The sequence below is a fragment of the Acanthaster planci genome, linkage group LG06 (genome assembly GCF_054643075.1).
Source record: "Acanthaster planci isolate LZ-2023a linkage group LG06, COTS_SCS, whole genome shotgun sequence".
NCBI lineage: Eukaryota > Metazoa > Echinodermata > Asteroidea > Valvatida > Acanthasteridae > Acanthaster > Acanthaster planci.
This window is the reverse complement of record NC_141782.1, coordinates 13,932,709-13,957,251: the sequence shown is the minus strand read 5'-3', so window position 1 is coordinate 13,957,251 and position 24,543 is coordinate 13,932,709. Positions and strand designations below refer to the sequence as shown.

Sequence of the window (24,543 nt, the reverse complement as noted above, 5' to 3'; positions counted from 1 at the left end):
CGGATCCCTGATGTTGTAGGCAGCCAGTTAATCTGTGAAGCCTGGAGAGAGTCTTAGCTGCCGGGAACTCCATTGGCAGAGTGAAGCCTCGCTGTTCCCGAACCTGTGTAGATAAAACTACAGGCGGATCTCCACAGCGTCGTCCTGCTCTGGCAATTCAACGTGCCTTGGGAATCTGGACGAGGGGTGTGGAAACTACCGTAGCTGTGACGAGCACCACTGCAAATCTCCCCTACATAAATAATTTCTTATTGTTGTGTAATATTCTGATTAATTTTTTTGATTCCCTCTGTATTTGGCCTTATCTTGTGAAGAGGATTGAAAGTTTGAGATAATTGATTTATTTGGTTTGTTGCACCTGTTTAAAAGTCACACGTCGTGGGAAATGTATTGATTCTTTGCTGTATAAATGTCACCCTTGTGGTGAACTACTTGTGGTATTGTGATATTTTGGTTATAAACGTATAATTTGTTCGACTTATTTGACTTGTCTAGATATTAAGTACGGAATTGCAGTTTGAAGTAACTCTGGCTAATTTACTATATATATGTCCTCCACAGTGCGGACGGATTGTGTGGTTAGACGTTTTAACATTGAGCCTTGAGAATTGACCGGCAAAATAAGGATTCTAGAACTGTTCATATGAAGAAAGGTTGTACAAGAAACTGACAGTTTTTTAACGTGAATTGATGGTTGAGCATTGCAAATATTGAATAATTCGTATAGAGGAATTTGACCGTGTAAAATAAGAATTGGGCAGGAAATTTAATTGTAAGATAAATCTAGTACGATTGATGAATTTGCCGTTCTATGGTCATGGGCCTAGTTATGCATTGAGGGACATTTTCAGATATTTCCCCTGCAATTTCAAGTTGTGCATAATTATTGTTTTGAATAAATTTAGATGTATATGGTGTAAATATAAAAATTTTGTGTGAAGTGATCTCCTTGTTAAAGTTCCCATAGACTGTGACACTGATCTTAATCGGCCTGTGTCAAAGTGGGCATATAAATACCACTCCCTGTTTTTCAATCGTTGACCAGCCCCCGAAAGGGTAAGATAACGAGGATCCTTCATCTGAAACACCGTATTATTTCTTATTTTGGCGGCTTTTGCAGCAAGGCTTTTAAGTAATCTAAGTTTGCAGTCAAATTCACTTTCAGACCTTGAAAGTTCAACATCCTTGTTGCCTATATATACGTGGTTTCTCAATCATTATCTCCAATCAGTTGCTGTTTAGGGGACATTTCGGATCACCTGAAAAGAGAGCAATTGATCAGAACAACAATTGCAAGAAATTTTCGACTTACTCAAGGCCACTTGTACTAGAGCACTCCAAACGAAATACTCAGTCAGCTTTGCAAGATGATTTTCTGTCGCTGGAGGTGTTTGGAGTAGTTGTGTACAGCTATGGACGTCAGTGATCAGTGGAAAAGGCGTTTCTTAGGCATCTGAGGCTGGCGATTGCTATGCCCATCCCAGTACTGGATATGCTGGCGTCATGCACTTTTATATCTAGTGCGCCTTTGCACCTTCGTTGCAAATATTGATTAACTGCTAAGCAAGGTCCCTCAGATGAGCGAAAAACATCCCTCAATGTTGCCAGTTACATAATTGGTCCATCTTACAAAATATTTCAAGTGTTCATCGATAAAAGCGCAGCAAATGAGGCATAAAATCGGACACTTATTAGGGTCACAATGGCACAACCAGTTTTGGCCTGATGGTGCAAATATCTTGCAACTTAGAGGTGACCTTGTGTGTGTGAAAGAATGCGTGGGGAACGTTTTACCCAGAAAGTATCACCACAAAGCGAAATTGGATAAAGGAAATCACCCCCCCCCCAAAAAAAAAGCCAACCACTACGTCGTCTGTTACCCAACATGGAATACGGGGTTGGAAAATTTAATTACAACGTGTTTAGCTGTAGCGAACCACTCAGATTGGTAGGTTTTCCGTCAGAGAAAGACAAAAGAAACAGGAAAACAGAGATCAATCAAGCACATCATTGTTTTAAAATTAGACGAACTATAACGTTTATTACACGTTCTCATTCCTTCTACTCAATATGAGGCAACTTCTGCGGTTCGAGGAATTGTGACTTCCCTAAAGTCTCTCTCATTGCATTCATCGCCAATTGTACTTTGAGCTCAACACATTCCCAAAACTTCACATTATACACAATATTAACCGCTCTTTGCTGATTGTGACTTTAAAAAAAATACATTCTGAGTAATGTACATGTAACTTTATGTACTGCGTTTGCTACACTCTAATGGTTTACATTACATGCTTCGTTACTTCTTTCATTTGTCTAGCTCTTTTAAAGATTCTTGAAAGTTATCTTACCTTTAGTATTCTCATAGTGAACATTAAGTTATTACAGATACAAAAACTAGTACCATGTACTGCACGGTATATGTATACTAAGTCTTCGGTTAAAGGTACACTGCTACAGAAAAAAATGTGAAGCGTATATATGTGGGAAGGTTGTTGGTTTTAATTTTAATACAATTGGTATTGTTTAGGGGTGACATTCCCCAATCCATCCATCGTCCGAGGTCGATACAAATATTGCTTATGATATATATCAAAATGTAAACTAACGGAGTGGATTGGACGCTATATACCATAGAAATGTCTCATTTACATGGAAATATTGCCGTCGGTGATTGTCCCAAGGAGTTTAAGGGAATACTAGACCCTTCTCTCCTACCCCGAGGAAAATGACAAAAAAGAGGGGGGGAGAAACATACAAACGAAAAGAAGAAAAGGATGAAATTGGAAAATAATTGTTGAAAACTGCCTGAGTGTTATGCCTCCAGGGAAAAAACCTCAAGGGCCCACGGCGCTGGCTTTAAGGGGTTGTTAAGAAAACTTGCGTTTGGGTCTGTAATAACCGCCGCACATGGTCGAAATCGTTTTCACAAGTCGAACGGAAATGATACGTGTAATGTTACGACACCAGGTAAACAAAATTGTCGTAGAAGTTACAGGGAGTAGTTACTTGCAGTTCTAGTACACACTGAGACGATTTTCGTCAACGAAAACGACAATTTCCAGAAGTTAAACCTTCCTTGTTTCCAGATATAAATTCCCTCTGTGCCCTCAACTATTAGTTAGAAAACTGAGAATGGATTTTTGACTTCCACAAGCGTGCACGCACATACATAAGATATAAATTTAGGATCGTTTCACATCCTGGACACAAGACTGACGAGCCAACTGAAGTAACTTAGTGCTCGATGAAGTTTAGTTGTTTTGTTCGTTATTTTTTTTCAATGAATCCACAGTGTCACATTGTCGGAAATGTACATTACTTTTAAAACGTAAATTTACTGAAAAGACTCTTTGCCGTGAAAAATGCTCATTAAAGTGCAGAAACGCTTGTCATCCTGTTCATCTGCAGACAGACCCCACGACTACCTTCTTCGCTCATTCAGAACGCCCTTTGGGTCATGGAATTTGCGTAAGATATAAATTACAAGATCTTTATTTGACCGTTCTAAAAGCTGCAGCGCTATTTTTTCGATTTTTTTTTCTAAGCAGTTCACTCAAAAACGGAATAAGTCAATGGAATAAAAGAAACTCAGTTAACTTTATATCCTTAAATCACTTAATCGTTTTAAAATCATGGCACAACTGGTGTACCCTCCTTTAAATATCTAAAGAAATGTGGTAAAGTTTGAAGGATTTTTCATCATAAACGGTCGCTTAGTAAAACTTTGTTTTTGGATCATGACGGTCCACGATCTACTCGTACAACGAGGTGAGGACAGGCTGAGAAAAGAATACGAAAATTGAAGATGACGCAAGTGTGCAAAATGAGAAGACTGCCCTTCGAGATTGCCCGGTTGATCAGTTGTCCTGTTTGGCTTGGCACTGTTATCATAAATTGCCCGCATTATTTTACGGTGAACTATTTCTATTTACTCACGATTCAACTAATCAAAATACATGATTAAATTATGTTTATACTAAAGGGTATCTGCCTCCATCTTAATTGGTATTGTATTTGGCTCATATATGTAATTTACCAAAATACCCTTCGATTCCACAAGCCTATATTTACCCTTTCGGGGTGATAAGAGATATACTGAGGTAGGATTACATAAGAGGACTTGGCTGGAAAATGACTCGTTGCCCAGAAATGCTTATTTACTTAGTTTGTTCCAGACGTCCATCTGTGCAGTGGCTAAATTGAACACGGTCGCGTGACGCGTTTCGACCAATAGGAATAGAACAACTTTCCGAAGCATTTATGAATAGCCTGTTAATAAGCGCTCCACCACTCCTTCTCCGTTCAGAAAGAGGTCCGTCACCCTAGTAGCGACGGCCGTGTATGTATATATTTTCCGATTTCAACCTCATTTATGTTTGAATTAAAGTGTTGATCGTATTTCCAATGCGTAGATTTCATTTTATTCCACAGATCGAGCTTTTGAGATTGGTTGAAACGGTGTTCATGTTCTTCTTGTAGCTGTCAATTGGGTAGAAGAGTCCCCTCGAGCCTCATGGACGGATAACATGTGGTTAAGCATGCACAAAGCACATGTCCCTTGAAGTCCAGTATTATAGTAATGGGCTTCGACTGGTATGTAGACTATAAAGGGCCTTTTCCGATTTTCATTTCATTGCTAAATACAACCATTCTTAACCCTAAACAGTGATAGTGATAAAGGGTACGGTGAAAGCTATAGTACCCCAATTTGAAACAATTAAAGATGATTAGTTCTATATTTTAACAAACACTCAAGCGTCCTCCTTAATTAAAGGAGAAAAAGAGGTTTTACATTCGATAATGCCCACTAAGAAGTGATAATTCTCGCTGAGTAAATGACTCGGCACATGGATACATGATTTATGATTGGTCAGAAATCTGTGTACGTGTCCAGCTTGGCGGCACGCGCGCGCCAAGTTCACTGACAGGGATTCTATTGAACCGTTATCAAAAGGAATAAACTATAAAATGGAGGGGGGGGGTTCGTGATAATGAAAGTAACATGTTAGAACAAAATCATTAAAAATTCATATTTATGTTGACTTCTTTTGGCTCTCTTAATGAAAAGGTATGAATGGGAATAAATATATGCTTTTGCAGGTCTTACACTAACGTTCAAGACCTTGCTCAGGAGAACGAACTCTGCATCCATTCTCCTCAACGTTTAAAACCCAGCCAAGCACATTCCCTAATTAACACACTACAATAAGCCATTAACGGTAGGCGATGTTCATACTGGGGCGTTTTCTTTTATTTCTAGTCTGGTTACTAGATGTATCTGAAAAACACACTGCATTTCACGATTTAAGTACAAGCTGAAACATGGTATTTCCTGAAAAGTAACACAAAGTGTTTTGGAGACCTTGAATGTTTGTTATGGCATTTCTTTGGACCAGGCAAAGGCGCATATGATGAAATTTTAAAAAGCTATCAATCGAGGACAATACATTAGAACTCGTTAGTTATAGTTACCGCTAGGCGACGTTTCATTACAGCATTGGTGCAATCAGCATTTGGGTCTTTCAAGTTCGAGTAATCACTTCGAAGCAACGTTTGGTGGCACATTGTGCCTGTGCATCATTAAGCATGTCAGACATCTTTCTACAGTTACACATTGTTTCCTGCCATCCACAGACTGGTGCTTTATCTTCCATTACGTTTTTAATTACTTTGTTTCAAAATTATCGGGTAATTGTGACTATCGCGTGAACGTAAGCATGCTTTTATACGTGACAGAAAAGTGATATCGTTGAGCAAAATTCCTTACCAAGCATCAACCATGCTTGTACATGTTTCATGTACAGTTACAGAGCTTTAGAGATTAAAGTCCAACGTAATAATGCCATCAAAGCATAGGAGACAACGTGAACTTGGAACACGCTTTTATTCGCAGTAATTTCATCAGAAATCTGCATTTCTGCCTCTCCAAATTTTTCGGTGCACTCAGATAGGTTCATTAAATGGAAAGGTATTTTTGTCATCTCAAAATTGTTTCCTGGTGGATCTGGGTCACAGGCTACCAGTGGGAATCCTAGTCACATCGAGGTCTGCCAAGTTAATTAGCCTTGCTCCTTAATGATTGTTTGGTGGACACGTTGTGTTATAATATTGTGATAACTCTTGGCATTATTTTGATTGTACTCCTTCGGCATGACAGTTTCATTATGACCAAGCCCCTCTTATAATGGGTGAAATATCGAGAACATTCTTTTGCACAGAATAAATGAAATCGAACAGGCATTCACACTTTTCGCATTTTCATTTCACTTGTGTATATTGTTTCACTCGGCCCAACGCCCTTCCATCTTAGAAAAGAAGGATTTGCAGACCCACCCCTGGCTGTGGAATATTCGCCATTGAGGTTACTTGTCACGTCTGGATTCCAAGCAGAGACGGAATGGCACTTATTGAACCACCAGCCTCCGCTGTACTTCTCAGCGCAGTTGTTGCCAGCATCGTTGTCGTTGTCTCGGTCATAGGTTGAGAAGTCTTGGTTATTGTGCTTGGTCGTGACAAAGTCACCTGGATGTATCAACAAGAACACATTATATACAAACTGGATAAGCATACATACAACCACACGTTCACAATGATATCTTCATTCGGCTGCTACAAGATCCTTACAATGAAATCATGACTACAACCTCTGAATACGTACATCAGTTGCAATTAATTATGCTCTTGTTATTATTATTTTTCTAAAAATATTCCGCGCCTTAGAAGTGTTATGTGAAGATTGATTTATTTATGGTCATTTTCTTCCCAAAACATGTAAAAAGCCCTCAAATTTACCCTCACTCCCACAAAGAATATGAAGTTGTACATAACGAAATTCCCAAGGTGTGTAAATCTGCTAAAATGTTTGATCCTTTAATCTAATAAATCTCTGTAAGGAACAGAAACTAGGGGCGAAAGTAAAATCTTAATATCATCAGGTAGAAAAGAAGAGCAAACATACGAAAAACAAATTTGCAGGAAATACCCAGGACTTGCAGCGATCTTAAACTTGTGGGTGAAATATTCCTCTGTAAGGATTAAACTCAAGTATGCCTGCAACTTCTCTTTGTCCTTTTAAACCCACTCCTGCTGAAAGTTCGATTCGATTGAGAATGACATTTGTGTCGCTTCGACGAAAATAAACAAATAAGGAGAAGTACTTGACTTCATTTTCAGTTGGAACGAATTTCAGCGCGATTGCTTTTGTGACATCAAGTTCTCTTTAAATGTACTTGAACAATTAACCTGAATATTCTGGCCAACTTTATCGTGTATGTAAAGGCCATAAAATTAATTATTTTTCGTTACTTGATTTTGCGTACTCTGCATGCATCAAAAAATCGATCTCCACCCGCGCTTTCGCCACGGGTGCCATTTGTCATGAGCCGTCCAATCCTTATCACTCAAAATCGGCTCTCATAATAATTAATATTAATCAATTTCAATTTTGAAGTAGAGCGTCCTATTCCTAATTCAAATCAGGAGGCTTGCGGCAGACAGTGCACGAATGCATTTTTGTGATTCTTGTCAATGAAAAATAATTCCAACAACGCATTCACTATACATGGCACGAATGGAACCCTTGGTTATGCGTGTTCAACAACGAAAATATTTCTGCTAGTTTAAAAGTGTCAGGCCCTCCACCATTTTTGAAATTTTTATCTTACGTCAATGTAGCAAGAGAGCAGTTTGCATCAGGTTTTTTGGGTTTTTTTCCTGCAGGCATCGAGGGACCACAAAAAATACAAGCCCTGAAAACAAATGTCGAAAACAGAGCCCATATCATTAAAGACATAAAAAAACAAAGTCGGACAGCAGGGAAGCACATACAAATTCCTTAATTCAAATACTTAATCATTCCCCCAAATTTTTAAGAGGAAGGTCTACAAGAAACAGCTTTGCTTTAATGGGGGTCGTTTTAACCCCAAACTCCTCTTAGCAAAGTCTCAATTGTAATTCCACAAGTAAACAGTAGAACTTTCCTTTTATAACATGTTCAAACTGCAGACTAAACTTTTTGTTCCGTTGAATCTACAATATCCCCAAGTCTCGGAGTGCGGCAACAAGAAGTCCCATCCAACTGTCCGGGAAACAATTTATTATTTGGAAGGATGAGTTTGTCTCTAACAAGTGGAAATCCTTCAATTTCAGGGACAGTCTCGGACGTGCTCCCAAACACTGTCAAATAGCACTTGGAAACGTTTTCATATAACCAAGTATATCCACTACACACGTTAATCTCAATAAATCCATTCCACAGTTGTAGCTGTAAGTTCGATCCAAGCTGGAACGGATTGAAAGTGGAATTTCTGTTGCCCTATAACACTCGTTCAGAAGTTCAGGACGTTATGTCCAGCAAGTGAGAATTTTGGCGCAAATGCTCTTTCGACATCAAATTTGTCCCGCTATTTGCTTTCGCACTGAGCAATGTTACTGGGACTGAGATCGTTGAAGGACACACTTCATTTTTTTCATTCAATGAGAACATAAACGATGAAAGGGCATTTATCAACATTAAGGCTAATTAATAACTTAATGTAATGATCTGAGCATCCACCTTCGCCATTTTTATTATTCCTCTAGAAGTATCAGAGTAAATCCTGGGGAATGGGGTCATACATCCCTACTTTTCGACAGGGGATGGGCTGTTGAATCTTCCCCAACCACCTTTTCCGTGGTGAGAAAAAAAAATAATCGGATTGTGAAGAATTTTATGTAGGCCTACTTCCCAAGAACCAAACGTATTCAAAAGCACTTAAAAAGGGAGAACAAATTTTTAAAAGCCACAAATACGCCTTTTTGATGTAAGGCTCTTCAGAAGTGCGACTATCCACATCACAAATGTACATGTGCACCTGTATCATAAACACACCCTTAGTGTCACGTTAAGTCATCCCTTCAAAATCCGCATTCCTCTATTTCTGGGCAAAATAACGTACGCCACTATCTAAAGGCCATCATACTTGTTGCCACTTTTTGTGTCTGCTGCATGCATCATTACCACAGCAAAGCTGCGATTACCAATTGACCTCAATTGACATTTATTTTGTATCACTTCCGCAATGAGCCAGTTTTATCATTTGGCAGTTGAAAGTGGTTCTCATTACAGTCTTACGGATTTCTTTTAGTAATCCAGCGAGTAATTGCTTGTGCTCGACTGTTCCTCACGAATACATTTGCAAATTGTTTAAACTATGTACCACGAACCATAGAGCTCGTACCAGAACGCTACATCTATCCTTAAACTATACCGTAAACCTATTAATCGCCCATTCCATCAAACCCAACCCCAACCTTACCCTATTTGTACCCAATGTAAACTCATTCTGTGTAGGAACCCAACTTGTAGGAAGATGTTTTCACATTGGTAACAGGGAAAGGGGAAGCTCCAAAATGCATTTTCGAATTAAACATAATTTCCAAGCATAGCATTTGTCATGGGCCACAGTATGATATGACACCATCACTCAAATCATCGGTCCAGAGAAGTAATCGGTATTAATCAGTTTCGACTTTTTTTAACTAGAGCGTAATGATCTTTATTCAAATTAAAGGCTGGGGGCAGGTAGTATACCAATGCGTTATGCAATTGTAGCTGATGAAAAATAATTTCAACACTGAACATAATGTACGTGTACACGTACAAAATCCTTGGGTGTATTCATGTGTAACCACTCAATCGAGAGTGAAACTAGGGACGACACGCTTTACGAAAATCACTCTGAATTTATATTGAATCAGTTTCAAGATTAACCCCTTTCAAAGGAAAATAGAGTGAAATTTTGATCTATTGCAAGGATGAAATCACACTCATTTTTCATTTGAATTGAGAGAATTTTAACCCTTTTGGATTTGAATCATGATACTTGGAGAATCTCACCATAGGTTCTGCGATCGTCTGAAAGAAAATGACGAAAACAGAGCCGAGGAGACAACAAACAAAGTGAGACAGTGGACGAGCAAATCAGACATCCCTTAAATTGGAGAAATAATTGGTCACCCGAATCAGTCCCCTTAAAACTGGCACTTTTTGAGAGGGAAATTTGAGTGGATTTAAATAAAATTTATAATTGTGTTCTTTATGGCGCTCGCTCCCACCCCTTGCAGACTTCCATTTGTATTCCATACGTAAACCGTGGAATTTTCTTTCATAACATGTACTGCAACCTATAGGGCGTATATACGGGGCCTTTTTTTTCTTGAGTCCACAGAGTCCCCTGGTCTCAGTGCAACGGGAGGTCCCAGCCTAACCTCAAAATACACTTTCCTGTTTCTGGGGACAATTCATTTGATTTAAATCAAAGCTTTGGGGCAAGACGGATCGGATTATTTCATTCTCTCCATGCTCATGTAGACTTGTATATGGCAAGGACAGGTTTTATCCCATTTCCATACACAAAGATCACGTTGGAGCCTATCGATCTTTTGAAGTCTGTCTTGTGGCAGAAGGCAGCATGGAATGCATCATAATGTTCCTGAAATTGAAACCCAAGACCATAACAAGTTTTTTTTCTCTGGTCAGACAGGGTTGGGTTGAACAGACAACTGCAGACGTTGTCGATTCATGAGACTAAACCAGATTGATTATGATTGTAAGCTGACAACAAAAAACTTCGTATCCATAGCCTGCTATTATTGTTTAACATCGATTTCGTCGGGGTCTATCGCCCTGAGTAAAAGTTCGAGCTGTCGGCAAAATGTTGAGTCAGTGCAGCAATAGAGGGCACTGTTGCAATACTGCACTGCAGAGAGAGAGAGAAAAAAAAAGAGATTGAGAAGCACGATAACCAGAGACGAAAGACTTTTTTGGCCTAAAAAATAAACATAGAGATTGGCTACTTCCTCACTAATATGTTACTTAAAGCATTTTGATCAAAACTTCCTGAACTGGAGCGTGATATGAGTGCAATATTTTAGACGGGTTTTATATTATTGTGTGAAGACTTACAACTGAAAAAAAAAACTTACTCGGGAAATAAAATAAAATTTCAAAACTTGAATACTGCCAATAAGCTTTAACCTTACACTGTGTACATGTGATTTTTGGAGTGGCACCCTGGAATATTCAATTATTTTGAAACATTTTGATTCTGTAATTTGTTTCTAGAGTGGTGGCTTCAGTTTGATTGCATATTGGCACGAACATCTGAATTTTGAAAGGAAAGGTCATTGTTTAAATCTAACCTTGGTTGAAGGATTACACGTGCTATACACTCTGTTTAAACTACGAAAGTCCAATTGTGCCAATGAAGTATACATTTTCAGCCTGACAATATTTCGTTTAACGAACTACTAATTCGTCATAACGAATAAAAAAGGTAAATGAAAGACGACACGTCGAACATCATTTTACTATCCAGCTTGGACACTTCAGAGAGTTGTGAGTATTTTTTTAAATGGTTTTTATCATGGGAATATTTTTAGGGATGGACATTTAACGTATGAAGACGTATGCCTCGAATCACATGAGAATCAATGCAAAACAGCATTTTCTGGAGGCTCAAGTAATTCGTTATTTCGAATTAGTAATTCGTTATTTCGGATTGATTCTAATTATTAATTCTTTAAAACGAATTAGTGCCAGGCTTAAAATTTATACTTTATTGGCATGATTGGGCTTTCGTATTAAATAATCTGAAGCCCATGTGTTATAATATTATTTACTGCCACTGCAGTATATCTGGAGATGGTGTCTGAGGTGACAGGAAACGTGAATTCCACCTTGGCTTCTTCGGACTAAGTTTAGCAATCTGGGCACTTTTGGCCAGCCGACCGGTTTAAGGCTGAAAGGGATTTTTTTTCACAACTAGTCCAAGCGAAACATTCTCTAGGATTTTTACTCTGGACACCAGCATTATAGACCTCAGGCGAGGTTTCCTTTGGCCCAAGACTGAAATATTAATCCTAAAAGGTTTCTTCTTTTTTATCACTTAATTGTACTCTTATTTAATTTCACAACCAATACCAGTGGGAATTTAGTATCAAGTTTGATAGCCGCTACTTTTAATCTTTGCTCCGATAGGACGTGGCAAAATGTTACCGGAATCTACAGGTTTATCTGATTTAAAGTGATAACGTGAAATAATGGAAAGTTACACCTGTTTGCCTTTTGGGCTGCAGGTCATGCAATTCCCTGGGGATATAACAACTTGGAATAAGCTACCGGTATGCTGTGGTCACGATTTGGCAGTTCCGCAGGGGTGTAAATTATTTCCTGAGGGGCACCTGGGAGTTCAAACTTTTTTTCAAGGGGACACCACAAGAAAATAAGCTGAAGCTGCATAGCATTATAAACTCAAACCCAACGGAGATTTCAACTTGGAGGAAACCGGGGGGTACAGGCATCTGCTGGGGGCACGTGCCCCCGTTTAGTTATGTCACTGGAGGGGGCCATAACGACCGGGAACATGATCTGATATTATGATTTATAATTTGTGATAGTGTTCTCGCACGAGACACAACGAGCGCGAACAAACTCGGCTTGTTGTTCAACTGGCTCTGTCCATAAAAGCGATCACCAGGCGTCAGTGTCCATAACTTGCATCAGAAAACTGCATTTATCTCTGGTATCCATTTCCATGTATGTTCGATCAGTCTTACCGTCCAACATTTACAGGCTTATATAAATATAAATGAAATGGAGGTGCTTGTGGATCAGCAACAGAATGGAATAGTTGCCAAGAACTGGCACGGTTTCAATGACAATATTTATCTCAGAATGCAGAATTTTTGGAAAATTGAATGCGATGATAAATGTAGGCTATCTTCAAAACTCGGAATTTTACGATGATATATCTCCGAAACTCCACTCTAAGTGTATTTAAATTTCAACACCAAATTGAAGATTATAAGCTTACGTACCACCAGATCGGCACTGTGCAACATCACATACGGTTAGATGTAGGGTCGTATCATAACCTCCAACGTGCAGGGTGTATTGTTCACCAGTGATGTTGAATGTCCGGTACCACATCAGGTATCTCGCCAATGACGTGGTTGCCTTACGTACAAGCAGCTCCACCAGCAGTTCCCATCTGCCTTCCCCGGTGAGCTGGCGAATATACTCGTTACCCAGCCAGAACTCCCCTGTCAGATTACCGAATCCATCACGGTACTCGGCCCAGCTACGGGTGAAATTCACCGACCCGTCCTGGCGTCTCTGAAACACCTGCAACGACAGACAGAATCCCAGCTCTATTGTGTTGATTGCAGTGAAACTCCTAGGCGGTTCTGTAACGTAGATACCACAGAGCGGATCCAGAAATTGTTCCAGGGTGGTGGGTGAGGCAGGAGATTTTCCTAATGTCGCATTTTTGCAGACAAATGGACATGACGATGAAGCATTATACATGCTGTGATCATTTAAAGTGGTATTGGTGCACTTACTTGAGTTATTTGTGACCAACTATATATCCCAAACCAGGCTGAAGTAGGTAACTTCATTACCATAAACTAGTGGAACTTCCACTGTTCATATTTCCATGGGGGTTTTAAAGCTTTCACTACCCGTAAGAACTTACTGCAGAGAGAATTTCAATTTAACATGAATCACTTTAAAGAGTAAAAAATAGGCTGAAGAAGAGGACTCGTCCAACATCACAAATATCAAGTTCAACCTGGTTTGGGTTTGGGGATGTTGGTTCACATTAGAAAAAAATAAATTCCCCAGTTCTCCTTTCCTCGTTTTTGTCTCAGAGCGGAGGTAATGAGTTTTAAACTGGATACATGCCTGTACCAGCTATACCGTCACCTCATTGCATTCCTGAAATGTGCTTTTGACCAATTCCTGCTGCTTCCTTGGAACTTAGGCCTACAGGGAAAGAAATCATTTTATCAACACTCTTGCAAAGTCGTGCAGATCCGTCAATTTTGTTCAGACAAGTGTCTCTTTTCCCTTTGCACTACTTTCAGTACTACTTTCGTGAACATTACGAATTTTGGTTGGTCTGTTTTAGTTGTAGATATTGAATAGTACAGTGTGTCAACATCCATTCGTGTTTAACTTTAACTGTGCAATTCATGTATGACATGGCAACTTCAAATGGTGTTAATTGCACCTTTTAATGCTCGATTTACTGGTTTACAACGCCCGAACCGATACAATGTTCCTTAACCTTAAACACTATTATTGTATTTTTTTTTCACTGAGACATAATAACAGTGTTGATAATTCATTCATTTTATAAAGAGCCGATATCATTATAATTTGTTCAAATGCGCTGGACATTTAAAAATCCAGTAAAATTACATTGACAAAACACAATTAGATACACCAGACAATTAAATACTAAAACCATAATGCAAAAGAACATTTATACATAAATGAGAGGTCTATTACACATCATTATAAAGAAGTATAACAAACAGCAATAACAAAAACATCGAGAGTTACATGTCGAGAAGACAAGACAAGTTAAAAAACATACAGAACAATTGTCATCGACTTCCAAACCCTAGTCTTCCACCCATCCCCTCAGACTGCTGCCACATTATGAGAAATTCAACTGATATAAACGATGTTATATTGAGGCTGGGGATGAATGAATTCAAAAATTACTTGGTTGCGGAAATTCAAAGCGGGGCAGCAGTGGTTTTTCGAAGAAACTACCCTAAAGACAGAGAATTTCAAACCCTTATGTAAGAACTCACGCAACAAATAACGAGTCTCTTGCAAAAAGCCAGTGAACCCAGGCTGACCAAGGCTGAAGGACTGAGGATTCTCTTCCCTCAGAGATGGAGATTTGTTTTTCTTTCTAATGCAAGAGACTATATCAGCTGCTGTTCAATGGTTAACTTTATCGTCTGATAATTTTAGAATAATCCTGTGCTCCACAATGATAATATTTATTCCCCTTGATTACTGTAAGGATATGTGTAAGGCTGTCTTAAATTTAGTTATCCGAAAACAGAGCATATCGCTGTTGGGTTTGGGGGTAAATAACTGCTGCTTTTAAGTTTTTCCTACTCAATCTATAATTCATGGGACCACTCAGATGAAATGTAAAAGTTTGAAACATTTTATTCATTCCGTCACAGATTACTCTGCTTTTCTTTCATTTGAAAGTCCACTTTAGACCAGAAAAAATGAGAACAAAATGTAAATGTTTGCCAGTATTTTGATTTGAATCTTTCCCAGTTCAACTATTATGTGATCGAAGAAATAGCTCTCTTAATTTAAATAAACATAGGCCTATTCGTTGGAAGAGTGCTAAGTTTTGAACGACTTGCGTCAACCTTAAAAGATTTGGGGGCGGAATCCTTCCGAGTTTGACAGTGTCCTTGATATCGCAGCAGGACATTGATCACATTTAACAAGCCTTTCGATTTCTAAATATGATATTTTTTTATTTCTTTTCTTACTAAGACTTCCTGCTCTCGCGCAGCACCGATTTTTCCGAAACAGGTCAGTTAATTTAAAATGTGTAATTTGTCCTTTGACGTGCTTAATGTGCACGGGCCTACACACTTGTCTGGCTTTGCACTTAAAATGGCCATAGGAACAAGTTCAAAGTTGAAACACCACATCTGCCTCGAACATAAGCACCCCCTCATCGGTTGAAGAAAGCTACGTTGGTTAGGAGTGTTCAATTTGTTGGTAGCGGTGCGACTGTGACGCGTGCATTTCCTGGTCGTTCGTGAACCAGCAAAGTTCAGTTCCGGCCTTTCAAGAGTGTTCCAGCACTCAAATTGGGCACTGGGAAGGGCTGATAGCCCTGCACTGTGATTGGCTACATTTTGCACTACCTGTGACTCCAAGGTTACCACTTCTTGTTAGCGAAGCGTTATTTAATTTTTTGGTTCGTCAATGGCACTGTTCGGGCGCTTGGCGACGAGCGAATTCTGAGCCTCCGTTGCTAAGAAACTGCGCCCTCTCTTGGTGCAGCTCGAAGCCCATGGGTTTTGACTTCTATACTACTAGCGGGATGCCGCGCGAAGTGGCAACAAAGTAAAGTGGAAGTAAGAAGTAATATTTGTTTTCCCATTACATCGCAATTTCTGGATTTGGACAGTTTTCAGACTGATAATGCTCAAATAAAGAGACCAACTTCGTGCGGGAAGTGGCCCAGTGAAGTGTAAAAGTCGCCTTCGACAAATTGGAAGCAGATACCAACTCATGCCTTCTTTTGGGAATATTCCAGTTATTCCAGACTATTCGAGCTTGATGGGAGTAAAGTCTGCTGGGTGGGCCGTTCTACGTACACTAAGCGATATAAATATATAATACATATAAATATGTATTGAGGCTAATGTAATTGGACATTTTGAGTAGTAGTAATGTAGTTGGACGTTTTGACATAACACATCTTGTTTGCCTTTTAACGGTTAAAGCAGGACGTAGCCACACCAGTGTAATTTGACTGACCTTATTCTATTGGCATAATTAAGAATAGAAACATACAGACAAAACAAAAGATTATCCATCGGAAACTTACACAACGTTAAAAGACGAAAATACGCTTGATATCCAAGACAGATAAAAACTGATCTTACAGAGGGCTTAATTAAGTGTACATGTAAAAAAAATCTATTTTAAGCTGCAGCGGGCACATCATCTGAATGCTTTTAACATTTACCAACATTAGCGTTGTGTGATATTAAAAAGGTGTAAATGTCGACGGTGTTCCAGAGGACTTCTAGCCCGGCCCATGTTTAAGTGAGGACTTATTTTGTGGAAAAGTATGCAGGGGGACACACTTTGTAGATGACAGCCTAATAATGTCTACAAATCTCAACCTTAATTTTTTTGGGAAGCAACCGTTGACGTTTTAAATTTACCTTGTCACTGATGTGAACATTTGAGTTTTTTTTTTGCAATTAAAATTGATTTGTTGAGGTACTTTTAGTATGAAATAACTTTATTATGAAAATCTTTACACATGCCGATGTGAATATTGTGGCTTTGTTTAGCAAATAAATGATGGAGGGTTTATCTGTTAAGGAACTCCGCTGTATTGATCGATGCTTTGGTATTGAAACCGTGACAGTGAACAACTGTGTCTGATATCTGAGCAGAGGTGTTATGTGAACTCTAAACTCAATGCACTTGAAAACAGATGGTCACAGAAAACAACAAATCAAATCATGATGTTTTTGCCTAGGAGATTTGAGAGTATAGAAAGATATGCATATTGAAAGGTCTGTCGAGAGATGTTGTAACCGATCAGAAACTATTCACCACGGCCAAAGCCAAAAGAAGTACTTCACTGGAGAGTTAATGTCAAGTTCAAGTGCTAAGCCACTCTCCCGATCCCCTATATGGCTGGGCGTTATGGTATGATACAACGGAGGTAGAGTGCAAATGTGTCTCCTATCTAGGAATGTGTTTTAAAGGTGTTTCTATTTTAATCCCGTTCATTGCTTCCAGGGAATAACATTCTTATTGCTTTTCAATCTCATCATTTCTGTTTATAACAGTACTTAAATGGGGCTGAATACATTAATCAAAATTAGGTTTACCTTACGCCGGAAAGGATTAAATAAATACTCAAGAAATTAAGCCCCGTTTAGAAACCGTATTACTGAACGCACAACTTGAGGATTTTAGCAGGGGTCGGCAACGAACTTTGGAAACGTACAGTTTCCGATTTATTGGTCCCCAGGAATTAGCTGAATATTCAAGACAAGTCCGGATCCACGCTGTCTCCATTATTCTTACATCACATTGTAGTATTTGTCCCTGGGCGAGGAGAATGTGGTAGACAGTTCCAGAGCAGCCCTACCCTCCTATACCTCATCGACCCCCTTTCTCGGGGACTTCCCCTACTTCCGGACCTCTCCATCCCCCGTGACTTCCCCTACTTCCGGACCTCTCCCCCGTGACTTCCCCTACTTCCCGGGATTTCCCCCACTTCTCGGAAAAAATGAAAAAAACCTTACTCTCCCCTGAAGCTTCAAGAAAAAAATGAAATAGAATTTTAAAAACCTATAATAAAAACAGATATGCCAAACAACAAACACAACGTCAATTGCTACTTTTGCCCCCCCAAAAAACAAAACAAAACAAAAAAACGAGTCTCTGAAAGTGATAAATGCTTGTGATTCCAATCATTGTTTAAATTCTATTCATATCGACCGATGTACCAATTGCATAGACAGCAAAGACTGTGAGTCTTGCACCGAATGTCGAGATTATATCAACTGTGAACATTGTGAAAATAGTAAAAGTTGTTCACATTCTACCAATTGTAAGCAATGCACTAATTGTGAAAGATCTCATGATTGTTCTAACTGCGAAACTTGCATCGGTGTGAAAGCACCAACTATTCCACAAACTGCATCACTTGCGTTGATTGTAAACATTGCGACCAATGCGACGATTGTGACCAATGCAACAACTGCGTAAATTATCGCGATTGTGAAAGGTGTGTCAATTGTAAAGAATGTACCGGTTGCAATAATTCCGATACCTGCGAGCGCTGTGACAGCTGAACCGAATGTAAACTCTGTACCAATTGTGACCAATGTAACGATTGTTTTTGTTGCATCAACTGTTCAATTTAACCGGTGAATCATATTTAGTATTTATACATGACGACAATAGCGGCTATGGTTGTCACAAAAAGATGAGACCAAGAAAACCAAACGATCCCGAGCCAGAATCAGACTTGGACGAAGAAGCAGAAAAACTCGGTGATCAAACACAACGAGGAAGTAGAAATAACCGCGACTCCACAAGCACTACAGTTACCAGAAAACCTTCGCAAAGATAACGCACGTTTAATTGGCGTGACATATTAAGCCTGAGAAAAATTACAATTACCTAAATTATACCAAATGTACATCTTAACCGACGACTACGAACGTCTCAATGCCCGCAACATAGACACGAACGTTGTATACGGACCCGTTAACCCCGACAAACTCGTGATAACAAACTAGCAGACTTCTGCAAAACTAACATGCATGTGCTCAAGTCATTCAGTAGAAATTAACACTTGTTTTGAATTGGAGATAGCACAGTCTGACAGTACTTGATCATTATTGTGATCAGTCCTGAAAATGAAACAAAATATTTTAACTTTCATCAAAGTTAATTGTTGACCATAATATGGCCAATAATCAACTGTCATGCCTTTCTTGAAATAAGCTGGGACTGGAAACAAGTTCTGTATTTTGTTGTCAATATCACTTTTTGTTCTATGTGCTCTTCTCTCGTCACATTGCAGAGTGCTTAAACAGTTCTAGCAATTCAATCGCAATGTTCCAATTTGTTTGGGACTGATAAAGTTAAAAGATATTAGTGAAGAGTAAGTTATACAAAAAGACACTTACAATCCAACCTCCCTGGAGGCCCATCCAACGTGACTCACTCTTCTTCATATCACAGTAGATCTGCAAGCCATTTTGATACTGCATTGGGTAGATGGTATACACGTCGTTGGTATTGTATCCTGCATCCAGCCACTCCTCGCAGTCAGCAGGATCTACAGGGAGAAATGAATTGGTGTGAAACGCAACAGGCCAAGAGAGGGCATAATTCGCTCCATGCAGCAACATAAGCTCCTTTGGTGGAAACTGCATTACGATTTTGTCTCGCAGTCAGGCATACCGGCAAGATGGCGCTCGATCGGACACTCCCCACCAACCTGGGGCTGTTCAACCGATGAGGGGCTGCTTCTGCTCAACGTCGGTAAGACATGACACCTTGTTTGCAGTTATAATTCATTATCACACGTCACAATGTCGTTATAATGATATGACTCGTGACGAATCCACACCACCTCTTCAGCACACGACGACGTTGAACATATCGTACAATTGCTTTTGTTCCATGTCACTTGGTATTAGATAGAGTATCTTCAATGGTACACTTCATTATTCCTCCCTAAACAAGAGGTACAATTATGTGGATCATTTGAATGTTAAACTCACTTATGGATAAACCGGTTGCGGAACCCGAAGTGATAATTCCGTTACTCGGCTACGTGCGTGTCGCATGCTAAACGGTCACTGTTCACGTGTGTTTAACCCCCATACGTGTGGAAATTAACGACTTCGACCGTGCGCGGCCGTTACTTGTCCTGACCCTCGTGAACCATACGAAAATGTCCATAGCAACTTGTCAATCCTCTGTTGAGCCTTCTCGTTTTAAAGAGTTTGTTTGCACAATGTTAACAAACGATCACATTGAAACTCTTTGTATGTTCTCTAGAAGGCTTAAACCGAATAAAACACTGCAGGATCACGAAAAGAAATGCTACCTAAATATGAACTTTAGCCTCAAAGTGGTTGCTAAGATGATAAATTTAGTCAATTTTTAATCGATCATTTGGTCTTTTTCCACTAAATTTATCAATTTTATAAGTTTTTCCAGAACAGCGAGACACTGCATACGACAGGCCAGAATCCCAACTACACAGTCAATACTACCATTTCGATGTAACTAGATTTTTTGTTCGTCTTTCATGAATCATATTTGATACCTCTGCACAGCGTAATCTATACGTGTTTTACATGCACAAAACCGATCCAGCCACATATCTTGCAAAGTAGGCCTACACTCCGGCCTGTTACACGCGTGCCGTGGCGAACGTGTGCATGTTCAGGTAAATGGAAATTTTCGACGAAGCCGGTGTACATGTACATGTTCATGCGGTTCATGCGTGCATAGTACATGTAAAACTGGGAATATGTACCGTGAATGTCAACATTTTCTTGGCAGTTTTATATTGACGGATAGACTTCGGTTTCAATAATAAACTTAATGTTAACTTACTTTAATTTTGTGTTCGTTTTTTGTTCCGGAGTCACTGAATTCTTAGGCTGACAATTCCGTAAGATTATGCGGGACGAACGGAATCGGTACTGAGTTAGATCGATATGCAAACGCATCCGGTGGGAAAGAGAAAAACTCTAGCGCAAAACTGTCAACAAATCTATAACCTTCACACCTTTCTTTCACAAAAATCCCTAGTTTGACCACGTTGGTACTCTTCTCCATTTTATTTTCGCAAAACACGTCAGGAAAAGGCCTTCTCCTACCATGAAAATATTTCGGGCAGGAATTCTTTTTCCAAAGTGAAAATAAGACGTAAATTTCATGAAATGAAGCAGCTGTTTGCATTTGCTGTTTGCAATGGCATGAATTCCCATGGCCCTCATTACGCATGCAAATGACCCTAAAACAGGACATGCGCAGTTAATAATTTCCCTCTTAAACATACATGTGTTTGACCGGGTGTATAGAAAAACAACAAAAAAGTCCCTATTATCAGACGCATTAATGCCGTGCAGCCAAAATCTGTGTTAGTCGTCACCGTTTTCACGAAACGCCAAACACTTGGACAATGACATTTGTTATTACATTTCGATATTTTGCACTTTTTTTGCTCTACAACATCCTACTTGACTTTTTTGCTCAAGCAAAACATCATATAAATGAGAAAATTACATTGAAGTTTTCAGGGGCAAAAATCTTGATAACTGCATTGTGTGCTTTCACGAAAAAAAACCCTGACTACCCTCGCATAAGTACAAAACATAGACCTATTGACTTGAAAGGTAAAAAAGCAGATCAACTCAGACTTTCATTGTTCCATTCACCGCTGGATGCACTTAGCCATAGGTGCCCCTTCCATATGGAAACAAATGCATTGGGAAAAGGACCAGGATGTAGGTAAACGTGGATTTTCGATTTCACGAACAGACGTGTATCTTTACTACTTGATTTCGCTGTGTTCATTTTCGTCCAACCAAAAATTGACCTCAGTCAAGAATCATTTGAGGGGCTTTGTGTTACTACAAAAACTTGTTCCACGCTGTTTTGAAATAGGAGAGACTGTGGTGATTTGAGGCTTCCAATCAGCACGGTTAGAAAATTGTACATAGTTAAGTGTCTTTTTCGAGTTAGTCTGTTATCTCAGGACTAGTTTTTGAGGTGCATCCTGTGACTTCTTTTGGTAGAACAATGTTTTTCATCATGTTGCAAACGATTTAGTATCGTCATTGCTCAAGCAAACCCCTGTATCTACGTGTTACACATTTCTTGTGTAGTTTTGCTCTTGGCTTTATTTACGGAGCATTTAGCAGAAAAGATCGGATATAAATGACATCGTTTTCATTTGTTTTGAACACCTTCCTTAGAAGAACCTTGACAGCGCGAAACCAACCACATCCAAGATACATTGTTTTGCCAGGATGCAAATCTATATCTTCACGTGCAAACAATGCTCGTTCAAGATACTCCCTTTGGACAAAGTAGATGCTGGTCTTTGAATGAAAACAAGCTGCGTTGTTGCCACTTCAACACAGTTTCATTAAAATTAATTAATATGTATCTTTTGCTCTGTAAAAAAATTAATATTAAAGACTAGTAACACAGATCTGCTGACCGTAAGAGATTATATTTTAGGCAGTAACGGATACCTTTTGTCCAAATATTTCATGTGTTATCCTGAATAGGTTTCTGATATTGTTGAGTTTAAGCCAATGTCAGGTGAATTGATAAAAAAAGTTAACTTACATTTTAAAGAGTGAGATGTGAACGAATTATGACAAAAAAGGGGGCATCTCTGTTTTTATTCCAGTAAAAAATATTTAATCAGAATAATTAAATTCAGCTCGACCACTGTATAACTTTGCTTATTAAACAAAAAAGACGAGGAGAAATGGGACTGTCATTTGTTATCTGTTAGATTTTTTGTCACTGGTGTTAATTCCTTACGTACAAAAGCAAAGTACTTCAACGCGCCCACCATTTCGTAAAATAAATAAGGTTCCGCAGTCGTTTTCAGGTTGCGACGACAAAAAGCATGATTACTGAGAAATAAATCATCGCTTACAATTGCATCCAAAGTAGTCGCGTATTTTCTCGACGTCCGTGGTAAACAGTGGGTTATCTGTGAGGTACGGTTTGTAGGATTGCTGCTGTTGGAATCTGAGGTTCACACCCCCAACTCGGATGCTGGTGCATATGCAGTTTTCCTGTGTTCCTTGGATCAACCAGCGAAGCCTCCAGTTGTGAGATGGGTCCGGCTCCTTGGCTGAAACCTCATGAAGCCCAGCGATGGCTTTTAAATGAAAAACAAGAGAAAGAAAGAGGTATTCGTGAGAGCTTGTTGCCGACACAATATACACCTTGCGAACACATTGTTTTCCACTCCATAACTTGGTTCTCATGAGTACCAACGATAGATAATTAAATTAATAATTAATTTAGATAATTAAATAAATAATTCAATAAATTCAGGAGAGCAGCTTTGAAATATTTCAGTGGTGAATTTCAAAACAGGTAAAAACTAACACGGCTTTTCGATAATCGTCCAGGTCGGAAACCGTCTGACCAAAAGAAGTTTTGGTATACTCGTCTCCGAACATCAACCTCATCGGTGCAGGCCAGCTTTTGATGGCTACTGGAGAGTCGCACGCAGTGAACTAGATAGTTTGAAATGTATTTTTGTGTAGGGTGATCCATTTTTATGTCGCCCCGAACCCAAATGAGGTCTGGGGTTATAGCCCCTAGCATGTAGGACTGTGACCATGCTTTCATTTGTAGGTTTCCCTATTTAAGTTTTCTTACATTCTATTCCATATTTCTCCTTTGAGCTTTGCTTTAGTAATTTCTCGGATTGTTTCCTGCTTGCTCCACAGGAAATGTTGATTCTCTACTCCTGCTTCCTGGTTTATCCTCTTCCCAGGTGATGGATGTCCTTTGTTTTCTCTAACAATGGTCATCCAGATTTTAAGCAGGACGTAGATTCAACAAGTCCCTGCTTGTGTTTTACACTTGATCGGAACTGTGAAACCACAAGCCTATGTCAAGTGCATTGCCTACCTGGTCAGACGGTGTAAATTTGTGCCGAAAATTGGGGAGACGGGGTAGGGGAAAGGGTGGGTGAGTGATGTTTTCAGCCATGAAAATTGAAACAGGGGATGGCACCTATACTTGTTTTGCATCATGTACACGTACATGTACATCCACACAGCGCGCGAAACATACGTCACCCGTGCAAAATTGTCCCCGCTGCTAGATTTAGATATCATTTTTACACTTCGCACCACAGAGAGAAGAAGCGGGTGTTGTTTTTACATAAGCATGTACTAATACATAAGAGTGGTTGTCCGTATAAGGCATTGCTTATTATGAATATTCATAAATTAAGGCGCACCTGATTTGTTTTTACACTTCGTCAAACCCAGGAGCAAAGATCAGACGACAAAAATTATTGCTGAACTTAATTTCTGATAGATCCCAAGATGTCAACACCACGCCCGTTTCAAGTCATGAAACACGACTGCTTGAAGTTTTGTCATTTGGCATTTTTAAACTTCTTACCATTTGACATTTTTAAACTGGTTGTAAGTGTAAACCCGAAAACATGGCTGTACGTTTGGAAATCAGCATTGATGTCCGTCTTCAATATTGTAAAATTGTAATTAAACTAAATCCATTTCTATACCCATTTCATGTTATCTCGTGTCAATTCCATTGAATGGTAATTACAAATAGAAAAGTCTTATCTAATATCTGGTTATTTTAACGTCAACGCCCTTAGACCTTATACAGCATTTAGTCTCAGAAGCTTCTGAATTGAATTACTTGGT

The 24,543-nt window shown here is 39.2% G+C and overlaps 1 protein-coding gene across 1 annotated transcript; it reads right to left on the bottom strand.

Annotated features, from left to right (window-relative positions):
- Nucleotides 1-3,270: 3,270 nt before the first annotated feature.
- LOC147798843 (ficolin-1-like) lies at nucleotides 3,271-22,973 on the bottom strand. Its single transcript, XM_087137735.1, has 4 exons — nucleotides 22,782-22,973; nucleotides 19,273-19,424; nucleotides 12,862-13,168; nucleotides 3,271-6,525 (listed from the first exon to the last, which is right to left on the bottom strand). Exons 2-4 carry the CDS (start codon nucleotides 19,354-19,356, stop codon nucleotides 6,245-6,247), a joined length of 672 nt encoding a protein of 223 aa, XP_086993861.1. The 5' UTR covers nucleotides 19,357-19,424; nucleotides 22,782-22,973; the 3' UTR covers nucleotides 3,271-6,244.
- Nucleotides 22,974-24,543: the final 1,570 nt, after the last annotated feature.

Coding starts and splice junctions, on each gene's coding strand:
- LOC147798843 (XM_087137735.1), bottom strand. CDS start 19,356: ATGCAGTATCAAAATGGCTTGCAGATCTACTGTGATATGAAGAAGAGT. Junction 13,169..19,272: donor GCCTCCAGGGAGGTTGGATT/GTAAGTGTCTTT, acceptor CTGTCGTTGCAG/GTGTTTCAGAGACGCCAGGA. Junction 6,526..12,861: donor TGCACAGTGCCGATCTGGTG/GTACGTAAGCTT, acceptor TGATACATCCAG/GTGACTTTGTCACGACCAAG.